The 18,710-nt window shown below is 42.3% G+C and overlaps 1 protein-coding gene across 2 annotated transcripts in view; it reads left to right on the forward strand.

The window, feature by feature from the left end:
- Nucleotides 1-11,858, forward strand: part of poc1b (POC1 centriolar protein B) — a 31,861-nt gene extending 20,003 nt beyond the window's left edge. For both annotated transcript variants that reach the window (XM_026312452.1, XM_026312453.1), the window contains exons 11-12: nucleotides 9,908-10,201; nucleotides 10,745-11,858. In XM_026312452.1, the coding sequence (XP_026168237.1) occupies nucleotides 9,908-10,201; nucleotides 10,745-10,930 (480 nt within the window). In that variant the 3' untranslated portion in view covers nucleotides 10,931-11,858. The remainder of the gene's footprint in view (nucleotides 1-9,907; nucleotides 10,202-10,744) is intronic.
- The last annotated feature ends 6,852 nt before the right edge of the window (nucleotides 11,859-18,710 follow it).

The following is an 18,710-nucleotide window of genomic DNA, read 5'->3' on the forward strand; positions in this document are numbered from 1 at the left end:
CCTCAGCTGGCAGACAGCTACCCTGACCATATCCTCTATTCTTCTTTTCCTTTCTGTGCTGTGCTCCAGTGATAAACTTAGGGATTTATTTTCCTCTTGATAATGACAAGGCCCAGAGGCATAAAGGCAACCCCTAAACGTAGAAGAAGAAAAGTAACATAAATAAATAAATAAATAAATGAGCTGGCGCAAAGATGGTTTTCATTCTAGAAGGAAATTATGATGTGGGTTCACCCCCCAAAGCTCTTAGCAAATAAGTAGGTGAGAACCCAAAATCTTTGGGTTCTATCAAGGTGTAAAACAAGTCTGTCACAAAACCAAAAGCTGAAGTATCTGAAGTAGATGGTTACTGGTTAGCTTAGCATATGGTTAGCATGCTAATTAGCACCCATGAAATATTGGAACCATGAAATGTGGAAGGAATATATGAACACAGAGCTGTGTAAAGCTGTAATAATCATTTAGGCACCATGCGGGAGGGACATAACCCTCTCAGAGGAAGTCAAATTTAATTTCCTGCCCCTGGCTGGTCTGGCAATGCCATGTTAATAGCTTCCTGCTCTCGTGCATTATAACCACACTCCCCCACATGCTTGTTTATTTCTGCCATAGCCTGCCTGACTAACCTGCATGGCTGACCTTTTCTGAGTGCTCAGTTACGTGCAAACACACGTTCACACAAACTCATAATTTATAACTATTTATGTTGCAATTAAAGACCAGATACTAAAAACTCTTGAACTGTTCATAGTTTTTCTTTCTTTTGGGTGAATGTGCAGTTTAAATGAAGGCGAACATGAAGTTATTAACCATACCAAGCACTTTCCAGATCTGCTTTGTAGTACAGGTTTGAATTTCTGTAGTTATTGTCATTGTGGACTTGCATTTTTATAGCGGATCAAATAATTTTATAGAAATAGAGACATTCATCTTTGTTGTGGTGTACAAAATTAAATGGTTTACAGTTAAACTGGAAATTTTTAAAACCAGTTGCAACACCAAAAAGGCATCCTGTGTAGGCATGATGGCTAACAATAACAATGATGAATGTTTTTTTTTCTTCTGTCACATAAAGGAAATTTTTAAATATGCTTTGCTTCATCATCTCTGCATGTCACTGCTTTTCTTGACCTGTCACCACCACCATCACTAACTGGATTAATATGTTCCTGAACTAAACAAGCCCTGTGACCGGTCCAGGGTGTACGCCACCTCTCACTCAATGTCAGCTGCAATTGCCTCCCATTTCAACCCAAGGCTTTCCATTTTCAAAGCACTGAAGTGTGATACCAAGATGTCATTATAGACGTCCTTTTATGATAAACATGGTGACGTCCTTAACATCCATCTGTATTTCCCGTGACATAACTAACACGGCAACATTGCTGATTTTTATGGGAGCTGCTGGAAGTTTACCTTTTGCGACCCATGCCGATGACTCATCTTTGGCACGATTTGTTTATGTAAGTGGATGGAGTGTCCTTTTAGGAACGGACACAGGGACACCAGGTCATGGGGAGACACTTTTTCTCAAAGGCAAGTGGGCTGAACTAATTGCATTTACACCTGGCTGACTGTAACTGACATCTGATTACAGATTAACTAGACCGCCTGCACATATGCTCTGTCAGGTTTGATCTCAATTCATTTGCACTCTGTACTTTGGACAGTTCAGTTGTTTAACTTTACATTGGTTTGACTGTTACATAGTGTATGGTGTTACCATAGGGCTGCATCTGTCAGTGAACCAGTTTCATACGTGTGCACTCCTTGTTTGGACATTTGCAGCCAAAGCTCACCTTGAGGGGATGAATTGAATATGTCCTCAGACCAGAAGCTGGAAATGAAGAGAGGCTGGAATAGTTGTTGAGGTCTGGTGGTCCCAAAACAATTCACTTCATGGTCAACAAAGCCTGGTTCCTGATTGTTCCGCTGCAACTGCATGACCAGATTTAATGATCACCGCATCATTTTTTCCTTTGGATGTTTTCATCCAAAGCATTCTACTGTCAACATGGCATGAGTGGAACCTGTAACCGAGTGTTTTACTTAAGCCACACAGACTGAAAGCACAGACCCACTTCACTTACAACAACTGATACATGACCTACAACATCTACATAACACCAGGTCAGCAATATAATTAGTATTATAGTTTGGGCTTTTAAGCAGCTTCTTTGACCACTGTCTGAATTATCTACCACTATCACTTTCTGGTCTTTGTCTGTATGTATAGACTCTTATGCATGTTCTCTCCTCCTGCTGCATCACTTCATAGAGGGTAGCTCATAGCAGAACACCACGATGGGTCAGAGCAGCTTTAAAGACCTGAGAACTTTGTTATAAAGTAAATATGTGATTAAAACCCAGCACTGTGTCTGCTCCAAACGTTCTGGGCTCATATAGTCTGGTGTTGAGTCATGAATGAGATGTGTGTGTGTGGTTGGGATAGAAGTGCAATTTCATGGGGATGTATTTCTTTGTCTGTACTAGAGCTGTTTGTTGCTGATTAGCGTTTTCAGATGGTCCCATCTGTCCACACGTTCAACATTTCCCTGAATGAAATGGGAAAGTTCTTGCTCTTGGGTATGTGCGATAAGATTGATTGGAGGGATGATGTTGGACCTCACTCTCTCTCTCTCTACCTCTTCCTCTCTGTGAGCCGAGCAGTGCCAGGTGATGAGTCATCTTCAGTCTTGGTGAAATTCAGCGACAGACACTTATTCTTCTTGCACAAATGGGTCAGAGGGTTGAGATCACCTTCACACTAATATTCTTTGTTTCTCCTCTTTGTCTTTTCTCTTTCAATTGCCCACCCAAACTGTCTGCTGCCTCACTCAGATCCTTTATTGTTTCTCTGTCTCTCTCTGTAGCTTTCACTTTCTAAACTGCATTACAGTTCAGCCCTACACCTCCAGTCGCACACATTAACTCTGGCTCATACATCATGTTTACTTTGAACAAAGACACAATACGGCATTAGCTTGTATTAGCCAAGACACATCGTGTGCTACTGCAAAACCATGACTCTACACCTACTTTCCACAGGTCAGAGTCGGTTAGTTGAACATTAGGAACATACCTGCTAAACATGTTCTAGTGTGAATAGAAATGGATTGATATCTGTTGCTGGGTATGTGGTTTCAAATACCAAAAATACTACATAATTAATGTCATGCATAATAATAATAATAATAATAATATAGATTATTTTATGTTAGGATATTGCACATAATTCTCCATCCATTATAAAATAAAACTGCCTCCCTTCCTCAGCCTCGCCACTTCTGGCTGCAGCTGTCAGTGTTCACACATTTTCAGGAATACTTCTTGTCTGCCATCAGAATTGAATTCACACCTTCCTCCCAGAAGTGTAATTCATACTGCAGATACTGGCCTCTTGTTAAATCAAACCTCAAAGCGAGGAGCATTTGTTAGGACTGAATGACTGCGGCACTGCATTCATTCAAAAGATTTTTATTTATTTACACACTGTGTGTGTCTCTTTTGGCTTGGACATGGAATATTTCTCATATGTGGGAATGAATACACAGTATACAGGTTCCTCTAGATGACATACATTTTCTTCTGCAGGTGCATGGCTATATATTAGTGTATTTCTTTGCACAACTGCATGCTTCTATGTGTGATTGTGAGTGCGATAGTGTTATTTTGAGAGAAACATGCTCGTTTTTGTGTGTGTGTGTGTGTCCTTTCAGGTGTTTGTGTGACTGTGAGCCTCGGTATGTGCTTCTGTTTACTTATGTGCAATGTGTGTTCTTGTACTTTTTTTAAGTTATTCGCCGTGTATGTTGTAATGTTCTTTCAAATTGCTTAAACAGCATTTTGCTTGTTTGTGTGCATGCATGAGTGTAAACCAGAGCTAGAGATGTCAGGCTCGGCTGCTGTTGAGCCAAGGCCGAATGGTGCTGCTGTTTTAATTGGCCTATGGTCAGAGTGTTTATAGTCCCCCTTTGTGTGTCTGGTGCGGTCACAAAACACACTGTATTTAATGGCAATCCGCCACCGAGCAGGATATTTTCGTCTGAGTGTGTGGGTGGCTGCTGTGCGGATGTTGGAGACAGACAGATAGAGGAGAGACAAGGAGTGTGAGAGAAAAAAAAAAAGAGGATGTATCTACTTCCTCAAAACCACATGAGCCTCCTCTCAGCTTCCTGCTTGTCTTTCAGCTCAGGCTTAAAAAAAAAAAACAACAACAACAAAAAAAACAAACATCAGTGCTGCCGCACCACTGACAAAGATCCTGTTAGATCAGATTGGTGGTTCCAGCTAAATTATACTTACATTGTGTCTGTCTGTAGTGTGTGAGCATGTGCTTGCCTGTTTTGGTGTGTCAGTGTGTGTGTGGGTGTGAACATCCTTAACTGTGTTTTGCTTGAAGAGTTACAATGCCAGGGTGCGGGTGTGGACACAGCACCTGGGCACATGGCAATTAGGTGTGACAGGGATGAATGGAAAATGAATCCTCTGATGTGGTGTCTTGGCAGGACCTACAGAGAACAGAGGCTTCAGATCTCTTGCCAGTTCCACCTGTAAACTGACTTCCCGTTGAAGGTTAAAGTTCAGAGGCGGGGGAGGAGGATCATGTGTGTTCTCATTAACCCTCAGGAAGCAGGTTTTTTTTTTTTTTTTTTTTTTTAAAGACAGTTAAATATAATTGGACTGCAGGTAGCTTTCAGTGTTCAGCCTGTTCAGTCGGTGGTAGTTTCACCTAATGGATGTTTTTGAAGATTACGCAAACATCAAGAGATTTTAATTGGAACAAATTGGTGTTGTGGAGAGGTGTGGTGCATATTTTGTACTGTTATGTATATTTTGATTTTCTGTGCTCTGTAGCCACAATGTGCATCCTACCGCCCTCAAGGTCAGAACCCTGGCAAAGTTTACGTGAGGTAGAATCTCACTTCTCTTCTTGAGGAGCTGGATCAAGTGCAGGAGCCAGAGGGAAACCTAGTAGATATAGTTGGGTTCACCTGCACAATCCCTAGTGGATGTTTTGAAAGAGCTGAGTGTGGCATCTGATTGACTTTATAAAGAATTAGTCAAATGCCCCCCCCCCCCCCCCCCCCCCCCCCCCACACACACACACACACATCGATGGCGGTACAGCCAATTGTATTTTTTTTTGATGCAGTGCCACCTTTGGCCTTAACACCAGCTCGGACTGTCTGACTTTCGAGGGGGCTGCCTCTGTGGGGCTGTGCTGAGTAGGTCTGTGCCTGCTGTTAATAATCAAGGAAAGAATGAAAGAATTCTGGAGACTGACTCCAGCTGTGTGAGTTGTTTGGGTGTGTGGTGGGAGTTGCTCAGTGAGTAAGTGTGTGTGTGTGTGTGTGTGTCCGTCTTTTGGTACATATGGCAGCCAGTAGTACGCGTGTGTACGTGCCACCGCTAATGTTTGCTTGACGTGCATGTGCGTTAGTGTCCAGGGGGCAACAGTGTGCTTGCGTGTACATGTGTGTCTGTCCGCAAAAATAGGAAAGTGAAACCAGGGCGGAGGGTCAGGGCCAGCTAATGCCTGCTTTGATTTTTAACAAGGATTTCCTCCTTTCCTGCAGCCTGCTTTATTAACAGCATTACATGGCATCCTGTGACCAGGAAACGCTGCCTTTTCATCACAGGACCATATCAGTACCACACCAACCCTCTAATACAGGAAAGGAGTGGAGAAGTTACATGACTGGGACATTTGCTTTTGTTATTCTGTGTTGTTTTCTTTTTTTAACTGTAGTGTTATAATGAGTTGATGTTTCGAGCTTATGCAATTAAGGTCAAAGGTAGATGACAACAGTTAACAGTGCCCACACACTGCACCTACTCACCAATGTCCTGATTGATTGATTGATTCGCTCACACATAGTGTATAAGATGATTTTGGTTTTTTTCGTTCCAGTTCATTCTCATTCCTCCCATGTCCTCACAGATAAAGCCATACGCTGCTGTGTCGCCGTGACATACTGGGTAAAGGGCACAGGAGGAAGTTGAGCAGTGGTTTATTTACCATGCTCTTCACAGATGGAGCTTGGCGGTTGCTAATAGTCTGTTTCCTCTGTGCACCACAGTGTAGGACTAAGTGAACCACCCACAGACCTGTTTAGACTGGCTGACTGAAGAGCACACCCCACTCTGCTGAGGAGAACTCACTGAAACTGCTAGTTGGAATCTGTTTTTGTGTGGAATACACCTTTTAATGTCCAAACATTGCTCAGCTTGTTTCCTGCTGATGATAACAAGTATCACCAACAAACACCTGTGAGTTGCTGCAGTAGTTTCCACTGCTATCACTCAGCGCTGGATGCGTCTTTGTTGTAAGAGGCTGTTACATTCATCATTTTTATTTGAACACATCCATTAACCCCATATCACATAGATTATTATATGTGTCATTTTTTTTTATTGGATTTGTGTGGTCACGTTCTTAAGTGGTGCTTTTAATATTTGTCATATTATGGTCGACATGTAAACACAGCCAGTGCTTGGCATCCTGAGGGCCGGCAGCTCAGTGTGAACACTAAGCATCACGAAGCTTGAGAGCCCATCTGGCCTCTCCAGTGAGCAGCCTGTTCTGACCACTTTATCAGGCAATGCACCCCCTCCTGGTTTACGTTTTACTTCAATATTTTGATTTTTTTTTTTTTTGTTTTATTAAAATTTGAATTCTAAACATTTTGTCAGAATCGGTTGAAAAGTTGTCTATGCAGTTTTTCTTTACTATGTACGCAGCTGAAACAAGTGAAGTACAGGTTTAAACAGACATTTGCTCAGATCATAAGGAGGATGTTCAGTGTTAACTAATAAACATTGGGCTTTTTTTTTTTTTTTTTTTCTGAGGATGAGTCTTCAGGTGGAGCAGACAGGGAGCGATGGGAGGTGCACCATCAGAGAGGCCCTTCAATTAAGATCAAACAAGTGAGGGTCACAGCTAATTCTGGTGCTCATGTTAATCATGTTTTTGATCAACCAGCTGTGATTTGATTTAGAAATGAAGGAGGGAGGCTATTTTTGATCTCTTGTGTGCACATCACAGCCACTGTTAACATTTTAACATGGGTTTCTGTTTTGATGACATTGCCAACTTAGGTAAATCTGCTGCAGTTGTGAAATCTCAACATGCTATCAACAGTATTACTGAAGAATAATCACGGTTACTTGAAATACTCTAGTTTTTCATCAGTACTGCAGTTTTCCTTCCACCAGTAGCCCTTATGACCAGGCAGCCTTTCACCATTCATCGTGCACTGAGGCTCCGTGTCCAGCAGAACACAATGATATGCAACAGTGCTCCATTCTCGATAGCACATCGAAACAACATGGACATTGTTACTTCACTATCAGCTCTGGCGGCACCGTCACGTCACTCCCACCGTCCTCTTATTATCAGAGCAGCTAGTTTCTGCGCCGCTCTGCTCTGCCACCCACTCATCTCCCGTCAGACAGAAAACCTCGGCATCGCCACATTTCTGCCACAGCTGCCTACGTCTACAGTGATCCATGACCCCTGATGTTATACAGAGCTTAGTAAAAATGGTTTTATCTCACAAATGGCCATGATAATTATGAGGTACTCGTTCTAGATGTGATGCTTTAGCTCCTTGAAAGTATTCTAATTAATGCTTTCTTTGCAGTGCTGGAACAGTGTCTGCACAGAGCTTCGGTGTAATTTGCTGGAAGTAATGGGGGGTTAGTCAGTACGTTTGATTAGGTGAAATATCATCATTGTAGATCTGAGTGTCCTTATGATTTAACTAGCATCTGTAAATAGCTATCAGTTAACCCGCCACTTTTATGTGCTTATGTTTTGAATATTATCCAAGAGGATTTTACATTTATTGCATAATCCTCAATATTTGTCCTGTAATCACATGGTATACTTCCTGTGAATCCTCCTCTCTGCTGCAGGGATCATGAGTTTCTTCTTAAAATCTTGTGTGTGTGTGTGTGTGTGTGTGTGTGTGTGTGTGTGTGTGTGTGTGTGTGTGTGTGTGTGTGTGTGTGTGTGTGTGTATTCATTGACACTCAGGCCAACCTTGGTACCCTGTCAACTTCCTAGTAAGTGTGTGGGGGGGGGGGGGGGGGGGGAGGAATGGAGGCCTGGATTTGCTGAGCCTGAATGAGCTGAGCAGATGCTGGCCAGATGTGGTGAAACATGACGGTGGGTGCAGGGATAAAAAGAGAAGAAAATGAAAAGAGAAACAAGCAAAGATAGCAGAGGAGACTCCTGCTGTACACTCCTCCTCCCCTCCTGCCTCCCTCCATGCTCTCTTTGAAGTGAGGACAGTGCTCAGGAAGCCAGCCGGAATCGATTGCTCCATGCATTAGGCCAGGAATGTGTGACACCCTCCTCCTCTTCCTTCCTCCTCCATCCTCCTGACACATCCTTCATTCCCCACCCCAACACTCTTCTGCTCATCTTCATAAACTCCATGCACCCCCCTACCTGCTTCCAGCTTTCACACAAGACACTGCTATTGTTTTGGCCCAACTTTACTTCACTTGCTGTGGATTATCAGCATAGACGGAGGACAGTTGTTCCATGTGGCACTGTTTGCAGTGTGCAGTGTAAGTGCAGATGGCTTGGGTGGTGCTGAAATGCTCAATTGATCATTTATTCTAAAGAACTGATTAATGTGATGCAACAAAAATTACACATATTTACACATTTCAGCTTCTCGTGTGGATTTTCTCTGTTTAGCATCATTTTAAATGAAATATTCTTGTACTTTGGACTGTTGGCTAAAGCAAACAATCTGGGAATTTATTATTCCTATAATATATTTATTATTATTATTTGGGTTGCTTTGCACTCAGTTACTTATTTCATTTTATCAATAGATCTGTGCATTTCCAGTCAGTGAAACTTCTGAATTTGATTATTTACAGTTTTCCTTGAAGACATTTACAGCTCGAAGTGACTGTTGTGCATGTGTGAAACCGTTTAAATGTGAAGTCATGCTTCGTCTTCTCTCCCCAGATAAATGATGAATGAAAAAAATGTGTCCCTGGCAACACTGAACATAATGTTCCCTCTTTTTTTTTTTTTTTTTGTGTCAGTCTCTCTTACCATTTTTCTTTGCTTGTGAAATGGAAAATCATTTCATTGAGACCACTCTCAATGACAGTAACTGTCAAACGAATGTGAAGTGAATGTAGGTTTTCTCTGTTACAGTGCAAATAACCTTGTGAACTTGTCTTTAAGCAGAAAGTTAGTCGGTCACAGAGTCTTACATTAAGTCCATAATCCAGCAGTGAGTCATCCACCTCCCTCAGTCTGCCAAGTCACAACAGGCTCAAGGCCTGCTCCACTGACAGAACAATGAGATGGGAAGGATGTTGGCTAACCTGCACAGCAATATGTATTATGTTTCGCTACTACATGTTAGTCAAGCTAATTAATACTCCTGTTCTTTTTTTCTCTCTCCTGCTCTTATTCCTCAGGCAGGGCGGTGAAGCCGTGTAGTGTTGGGGATCCATTTATGTACATTTGTATGTATCATAATTTTTGGCAATTGAAACTTTAAACTCGAAACTTCAACTTTTAACACATTAAACTATTTGCAGCTAAAGTGCACATACTCGACCTTTCTTCAAAAACAGCCTCCCTGTTCTGATTTTCCCTCAGTCTTTGCTTCCTGTACGTTTTCAGTAGGTCGTTGAAGCAGGCGCCTTTAATGGGGTGTTATTTTCAGAGCCCATTGTTGTCAGTGACATGCCCTCAATTAAATGTCAGGTGTCACAATGCTGATTTGATTTAATGTGGGTTTCATGTACGATACAATGCATTTGATGAGGGCGAAACTCATAGCAGACCTCAAGTCAAAGACGTAACACCCACACTGACATCAGTCAGCTGAGGACCAGTCTGTCTTTCTCTGGCTTTCATCTCCAGCTCTTAAAGGGTCAGACGCGCTCGACACCCACGCAGGCCGCCGCCAACAGTCACCTCTCCAACGGTTTGCCGGCGTGTCAGATCGCCAGTTCAAGAGTGGAAGAATGGACCGGTGTTGATAGTGCTGGTAGGACGGGTTCAACTGCTGAGGCTGGCGGGGGGAGGAGAGGAAGGAGAGAGGATGAGGAAGAGGAGCGAGGGCAGACGCACCCCCTGGAAGTTCTCTCAGGTCACCCGTCGAGCGTGGACTCCATCCTGAGGCACATTGTTCAACAGCTGGATATTCTCACACAGGTCAGTTGACAGTAAAGGTCCAAACTGTCAAATCGCCAGATTGGTAATGTGTGAAGCCCCTGAACAAACAACATGAAAATGAATATGAAAGTGTGTAATGCAGGTAAACACATTAGATGAATAGTCCTACAGAGTTGAATCCCAGTATCAAATTACTTCCACAGATCAAAAAATGGCATCTCATGAATTTATCAGCAGCACACAAATGTGTGCAAATGAAAGTCCCACTGTGAATCATGTTCACAGTTCGAGTTTTCATTGTTACCAAAAATTAGGCTCCAGAAAACACATTTCCTGTTGTTTGTCTGTCCAGAAGAAATATTTGGTGCATTTTCTGCTCCCAGCCTTTAAAACGGTGACAAAAGGTGAAATGGGAGATCATGTTAATTAATTTAGCTCTTAAATTATTTTCCCATGATGGCGACAGGATTGATTTGAAGGCGCTCAGAGTGATCTTTGCTGATCTCTGCTTCTGTGGTTACTCTGTGACTGATTTGTTGTTACTGCGCTCTCCCAACAAACAAACCTCCTCGCTTCACGTAGACGGTTTCTGTGCTGGAGGAGCGTCTCACCCTGACCGAGGACAAGCTGAAGGAGTGTCTCGTCCACCAATCCCAGATTCTTAAGGATGTGAGATCGTCAGGAGAGAGGAGGAGGAGGACGGACAGCGACGAGGCAGATGGATCACCTGTCCATTTCACTGGAGGACAACCTCACCCTCAGCTGTAGGGCTTCCAAGATTTCTGGACATGGGTGTGTGTGTGTGTGTGTGTGTGTGTGTGTACGTATGTGATACTAGATGTCCACCCTGGTGGTCTTTCTCAGGGGTCGTGGGTTAATCAGACTTTACATGGGTATTGAAGGGTTTTTTTTTTTTTTTTGCATGGCTGCATGTGTGTGTGTGTGTGTGTGTGTAATACAAATATGTTTTCTGTTCATCTTTCTTCACCTCCTAAGGATATCCAGCTGCACAGCCAAGCACACATTCCGTGTGTGTGTGTGTGTGTGTGTGTGTGTGTGTGTGTGTGTTGATGCGGGAAGTTGCATCCAATCCAGACAGCTGCAGCTATGAAAACAGACAGTGCTTGTCTGCTGTTTTGTGTGCGTGTGTGTGTGTGTTTGTGTGTGTGTGTGTGCGTGTGTTCATTCATGTTTACATGTGTAAATGTGTGTGCGTTTTAGCAGTTGATTCTTTCTGCAGTAACATTTTCAGTGTAATCTGTATCTTTGCATAATGCCATATCATTTTAAAACCCATTTCCTCAAATGCATCTTCTTATGTGAGTTTAATTTATGTTAATGAACGATATACTATGTTACACAGTGTTTTTGATGTTGTCTGTAGTTCTCTGTGGACAACGGATGATATTTGCTATGATTTGTCTGCAAAACTGAAATGTCTATTATCTGAATTTGGACCCTGATTAATTTTTTTTTTTAATCAAAGTGAAATTACAGACTTGATTCGTCATTTTAAGTCCACTACATAGGACTCTGAATCTCTCAAGACCTTTAAGTGCCCGATTATGTCACCTTAAGATGTACCTAAACATATTTAAATTGATCTGGTCAACCCATTGAATTCCAATACTGGGATTTTTTTTTAAATAATGTGAAAAGCTGAGGAGGATAAACATTAAAAAATTGTGGAAAGTGTGGAAAGTGTCTATATTTGAACTCTTTGGATGCATTTTTTTGTACTTCGAGCTGTGTGTTTCCACACTTAATGCTAACAAGCAAAACTGTTTTTGTTTTTTCTTGTAATTGTGCTCATATGATACATGTCTCAGCAGCTCCTGTCCCCACCAGTGACTGTGAGATGTTTTGGCAAGCTCTCGCCCAGTTTGGACACTTTAGCTGTTTGTGCTTTAGTTGGGTTTTCCAGCGGTGGAGAGGTGCTGAGCGATGCGGCCAGTTTGGGAGGAAGCAGTAAAAAAGCCACAGAAAGGGGGAGCTCTCCGCTGGCTGCTGTTAGTCTCCCACATCCTCTGCTTCCCCTCTGGTTTTACTGCTTTCCCTCGTCATGCATCGTTCCTGTCGCCCACAGCGGAGGGGACATGGCTGCAGTGGTGGAAGACCTGGTGTTTCATGTGACATTACAAAGACAAAATGCAACTGTAGACATGAAGTTACAAAAGCAAACACTAAGCTGGAAAGAAAAGTTTAAAGCACCTGTTTCCACTTATGTTGTAATTTGCACGGCCCTTCCTGTACTTGAATCAATGTGATTGAATATCATCAAACAAGAGTCTGTTAAAATCTTTAATTTTGGTTTGAAAGTTGCAGACCTTTAAGCCAGAGATTAAAGGCTTTATTACTGACAGTGGGGAGTTGACAGGAAATGGTTGAGAGAAAGAGATGAAGCAAAGATCCATGTCTGGATTCGACCCCGGGCCTGTTGCTGCTCAGAGTTGGTGCATTACCCCTAAACCACAGAAACACCCAGACTGGAGTTTTTACACCAGGTCATTACAGCTATTGGTGAAATATTTATATATTTAGGTTAGTTCTTGTCTTTGTTTTCTGAAGGCACTGAATCCCAAGTTCCCCCGTCAGTTGAGTGTGTGTGTGTGTGTGTGTGTTTAAGGGTGAATGAACAAATAGTGTAAAAGCGCTTTGAGTGCACTTGAGTGTAGAAATGTGCTCTACAAGCATTAGACCATTTTCCACGTAAATTCTTCTTCACCTGTTGAATTGTGAATTTTCACTAACTAGTTTGTTGTAGAACATTTGAACTCTGCAACTCACAAACCAGTTCCCATTGTTTCCATATTGCGTAATGTCAAAAGCTCTGCAACGAACGAGTGTCACTGTAAAACTGAGATTGTTTTGGCAACTGCTGTTTCCAAGTCCAGGAAATGACTTGTCATCTCAACCGCTGAGCCAACACAGATGAGAAGACACTTAATGAAATAAAAACTAAAGGACATTTAAACATTTATGGTTCCACGACAACTGAGCAAACTTGATTTGCTGATGCAGACAGTGTGATATGCTCAAGAGCTCCTGGATAAGCCAGTGGAGATTCTTGCACCATGAATTGATGAGTTGTGTTTGCTTTGTTCCTGTAAATCCTAACATCATCCTTAACCCCAAAGCAACTCCTTAATATGCGACAAACCGGCCAAGATGATCTCACTTTGCAGAAATGTCCCCTGAAGGCCTTAAACTCTTATCACTGTGGAAACACAGAAACACACAAACAAACCCAGATGCAAAATCTTCTGTGTAGAAAAGCAGCAGAGAGTCAGATGCAAACGGTTAACGACCACTTTCCACCGTCATGTCCACTTAAGTGGATGCAGGCCATCATTTTTTTTTTTTTTTTTTTTTAACAATGCACACACCAGTCCATTGTAAACCCTTTTGTGTGTGTGTGTGTGTGTTGTGAACATGATCCCATAACCTGATCATGGCCTCTGGAGGAGGGGCTTCCTGTTGATACCGGGGAAGAAGCTCCTGCAGCTTATTGACTTGCCACTGGGCAAACTCATGGTCACAGCTGTGTTTGTATTTATGTGTTTGTCCTTGACTTTATTGCCTGTGGACGTATTTGTGGAGGCCATGTTCTGTTGTCTGATATTGTTAGATGATCAGATATCAGTTATCTGCTGGTCTTTGTCCACGGCTGCTGTGATGGATGCTCATAAAAGACATTTGAATTTCTTTAGATGTTTTTTGTTTATTTAACTTACACAAGAATATTATCTCTTCTTTGTTTTGTTTATTTGAGAGTGTAGTTTAGTAGGTCAGAGAAGTCACCTCCTTGTTAAGACTTGGTAAGTCAAGAACATTTTATCAGTCTGTGTTTCAAGAGGAAAATGTCCCACAGGGGTCTAGATGTTTTGAGATTTTTCCACTTTGACCTTGAGTAGAAAATGAATCGGACTTAATCTCAACCAAAATCTGTCTTTCTGCTTTTAGCAAGCTGATGACTGGCCACAAAGTTCTGTGCTATAATCCTACCCCACAAGGTGCAGTTGCTGCCTCATATAAGGCGAAAGGTAAACATTATCTTTAGCTCCCAACTGAAGAGGCAGACCCTCTTCTTCTCCTCCTCTTCCTTCTCTTCTCTTTCCTGCTGCTTCCTGCCTATCTCTGAAAAACAGGAGGATTATCTTTTTTTGGAAATTCCCTCTTAAACCCCTTCAGGGGATGAGGCACTAAATGGGGGCCAGGGACAAAGGAGGATGAAGTGAGAAGAGAAAGAAGAAGAGGAAGACGACAGGCAGGAGGACGGGAGAACCCTTCACCCACGCCTATTGAGTTTCAGTTGAGTATCGCTGTGAACTCAGGATATGGCCTTAACAATAATTGATTGTAGTTTATCTAATGTGCCTATTCAAACACAGTGACACCTGTTCAAATAGGTGGAGAAGGGGGCAGGTAAACAGTGAAATATGCTCACTGTTAAACTAGTAGCTCCTCTGCTTTTTATCTGTCTGTTCCGACTTTTCCTTTGCCAGAAAGTTGCCACCTGTTTGCCAGAAGGGTTTAACAACCTGCGTCAGTTGTTTTGCTCATAAAAGAAACAGGTTTTCATTTTTACAAGACTGGCAGTTTAAGTTCTCACTGCTGCTGATCTTGTAACAAAAGCTCTGTTTTCCCACCATGGGACAAGTGGTGGGACATTAATATGTCTCTCAATGCAAATTGGAACAGTTGAAGCAGTATTTTAAGACTGAAACTGACTTAATGTGCAAAGAGAAACAGAGAAATGTCTGCTTCACATTTCCCACTGCGACCTGTGTGCAACATCCGCGCACTTTGCCGCTAATTTAAAGTTTACCTTCACATATTCAGTTAGACTTTAGCTTGTGTTAAGTCTTCTTCACTGCTGTGGTCCCCTCTTGGAAGAGCTGAGAGCTGATATTTTGGGCCCGTGACCTCCCATCACCTCCTAAAACAAAGCTATTCCTAAAATCCTGTTGTCACTTTGTCACTGTGTGGCACTGAGTGTAGATGAATGAAAACAGGTTTTAAACAACTGTATCAGGCTGCAACATAACAAAAGTGAAAAAAGTGAAGGTTGGTCTTAACACTGTATGTCTACGTGTTTCCTTGTCACTTCCCACTGCTGCCTCCTGTCTGTGGCCAGTTCAGTGCCCATGTTTTGAACATTTTGGAGGCGTAAAGCGATAACGTAGTATATGTAAGAGTACATCATTTTGCAGTTTTGGGAATAGTGACCTGTATTAGCAACATGTCAGGATTATGCAGTATACGCTCTACATCTTCCCCACAATAACTGCTGAAATAACAATGCACAGTGAAGCCAGGCAGAGCACACACAAGTAGAGGAAACCGTTTAAATACAGTCCTGAGCAGCAAGAGCTTGCTGCAGCACAGCATGCTGGGACATCTTTGCAGACTGGTCTTAGCTTAAACACTCGTGGTTTGTTTTTACAGGGCTTAGCGTGTTGAAAGCTATCTCCGGTGGAAAGGGGGGAGGTGGCAGTGGATTAAAAAAAAGTGAGGGGAAAGAGAGAGCAGGCACAGGAGAAAAAAAAAGCTGACTTCCGCACAGGGAAGGTTCAAAGGGACCTCCGCTTCTACATGATCTGTTTGTTGTCATTTGATCCCCGAGTTGATTTTCTCCCCCTCTCTCTCTCTCTTTCAGGCTTCCTGTTCATCTCTCTCACTTGCAGGAAACAGAGGGATGCTTGTACACAAGGCCTCCGACAACAGGTTCACCCGTATCCCTTCCTTTGTGGGCCAATAAAAGGTTAATTGTTTCTCCTCAAGCTTCCTGTATTCAGGACACAGTGTACTGAACCATAAATACTTTCATTTCCATGACATATAAGCAGCTAATGTTCATACAGTCCAGTAAGCCCCGACAGCAGAGGGTGTTTGGCAGGTTTGGCCATTATCTGGGAGAAACTATTTACCTGTGTCTGCACTGATTGGCTCTTCTGCATCGTTTTGGTTAAGATTTCAACATGACTGCACTGACCATGAAAGGTTTTCTATGTCAGCAAACACCTTGTACCACAAACACAGCAAACAGTAACTACTTGATAAGCCTTGATTTGCATAAGCTAAAGATGAGACCCAGCAAGCTCTGATGTGGCGTTTTGCAGGTCAAACGACATGTAATTTACATGTTCTCACAAAGCAAATGAGCACAGACTGGAATATACTGTGTCCTCAGTACAGCTGTAAGTCAGCAGAAATCATCAGAAGGGGGGCGTCTAATGTGGATTCACCTTTTTGTGGTATGATGGACACAGTTTTCTTAGAGTTGGTGAAAACAGAAGATGAAGGTGCACCCATCTATTTTATTTAAAGTTGAAAATACAACCACAGTTACAGTTGGATTTGTTTAGTGAAGAGCTGGGGGACATTTGGATGTTATAGCAGACATGACTGCCCTATAAATCATTCTGAGTCTGTGCTGTGTAAAAATGCTGCCTGGATAATGTGAGCTAAGTGAACAGTGAGTGGAGGTATTATTGAAGATACAACAATCAGTTCAGTGTTGAGTTTTGAAAATTTAAAACTAAGATAAACTTTATTAATCCCTGAGGGGAAATTCAGGCAGCAAATTAAACTGAGTTAACTCTAGAGACTTTATTTGAGACTGGACTGTCCAACAACTTGACTTGATACATTCAAGCAGAGTTATTAGATTCTCAAGTTTTTTTTTCTTTCAGTAAACTACAACTGTAAGACAGTAAATAGATCAGAGGCTGACAGGACCACGTGTATTTTAAGGACTGGGTCTTAGTTATGGAAAAAACAGTATCAGACATTGTGATGTTCAGCAGGCAGATCTGAAACACTTGCAGATCAACTTGAATTCTGCCTACAAAGACTTACAGTTTGACTGAGCTTCTTCCCACAAAACTAAAACAAAACTTTTTAAAAAAAACGACGCACAAATGCCTGCGACTCCTTTCCCAGAAATAAATGCTGCCAGGCTCCTGACATGGATCAGTTTTCATTTGTTTTAGCTGGTTCCCTTTTCCTCTGAAATAAGGGACAAAACGTGGGAACAGGCTGTCTCCGTTCCTCAGATAAGGAAGCGGTGCACTTCCTGGCATCCTGGCGGTGTTATTGGTGCATGGCCACATGGGTCAAAGGTCACTCTGGTGGATCACACATCCTTCCTGCCTGGCCGTCCAAAACCTGTTTGGTGAGTAGGCCTGCTGCTGCCTCCGGTCTGCACTTTATGAGCTCCCCATTGTTAAGGCTGCCACCTATTCATAATTAAAACCTTTAACTTAAAGATTATAAAAACACTGTGTCTGTTCGTTGAAGCAGCATCCAGTGACCGATAGTGGACTGACAATAGTGACTTTGGACCAGCTCATACCGGCCGACTTTTGTGTGGGAGAGACCGTGTCTGTGTTTTGGCCTCAGTACATGAGGAGCACAGATTTATGGGAAGTGTTATCTGCATTGTGGGTGGTAGCTCTGACTGACACATCCTATTCACCCTTCACACACACACACACACACACACACACACACACACACACACAGACTGTACCTGATTTAACATTTACCAAATCTTCCATTTCAGTGCACATATAATGACCAAACTAATGTACATTACAATGCAAACTAAACTAAAAGCACCTCTGTGCTTTTCTTCTGTATTGTTTGCTGCAGTTTTTGTGTTTTTATAATGTCTGCCAGTGTTTTCTGCAGCAGCCTGTACCTGTCACTTTACCTCCAACATGCCCACTAACGTCAGTGAGTGGCTGAGGTAAGTTTCATTTTCTCCCCCATCTCCTCACTCTACAGTGTAGGAATGGAAATGAACAGGAAGTGAATCGGTTTTTCGTAAAGGACGTGTTTGAAATGGACGGACTGTACTGCAGGATGACTCTTCACAGGCCTAACTGAACATCGGGTAAGGGGTAAGCACTGGAAACTGAACTTTATAGGTGACAAGTGGCCAACTTTTAACAAACAAACCTAAGGATTTTAATTTCAAAGAGCAATATAAAGACTTCTGGTCATCTTCACTGGCTTACTTTACTTTGTATGCTTTTACTTTGACTTGAAAATTAGACCTACAGAAATATTACAGTCTGATTAAACTTGTGAATTTAGAACAAAAATGAACTGTAGATGCAGCCACATAATTACTGGGGTACTTTCTCCCAGTTGGCAGAAGTGATAAGAAGCTTATCCGATCAGGTAAAGATCCTCACAGGCTTGATAATCTCATGTAGGCCTTTAGTCAGACGTTTGAGTTTTAGTCTGAAAAAGACCCTGATTTAACTATACAGACCTAAATTTCACACCTGGCTGGTGATACGATGAGACTAGTTCAGTCTAAAACTATAATATATAATCGTACCATCAAAAACAGACCACTTACACATTGTCTTCAGCTGTGATTGACAGATGGCACAACAGGTCCTGGAAGTGTGACTCTCTCGGTCTGAGTAACTGGGTCACTTGATCATCTCTGTCCCTCTGTCTCTTTGCTTTCTCATGTCCCTTCCTCTCGCCAAGCCTCCATGTGGCTGTTCTGTCATGTGTTTGGCTCCAG

The sequence above is a fragment of the Mastacembelus armatus genome, chromosome 6, assembly GCF_900324485.2.
Source record: "Mastacembelus armatus chromosome 6, fMasArm1.2, whole genome shotgun sequence".
Lineage (NCBI taxonomy): Eukaryota > Metazoa > Chordata > Actinopteri > Synbranchiformes > Mastacembelidae > Mastacembelus > Mastacembelus armatus.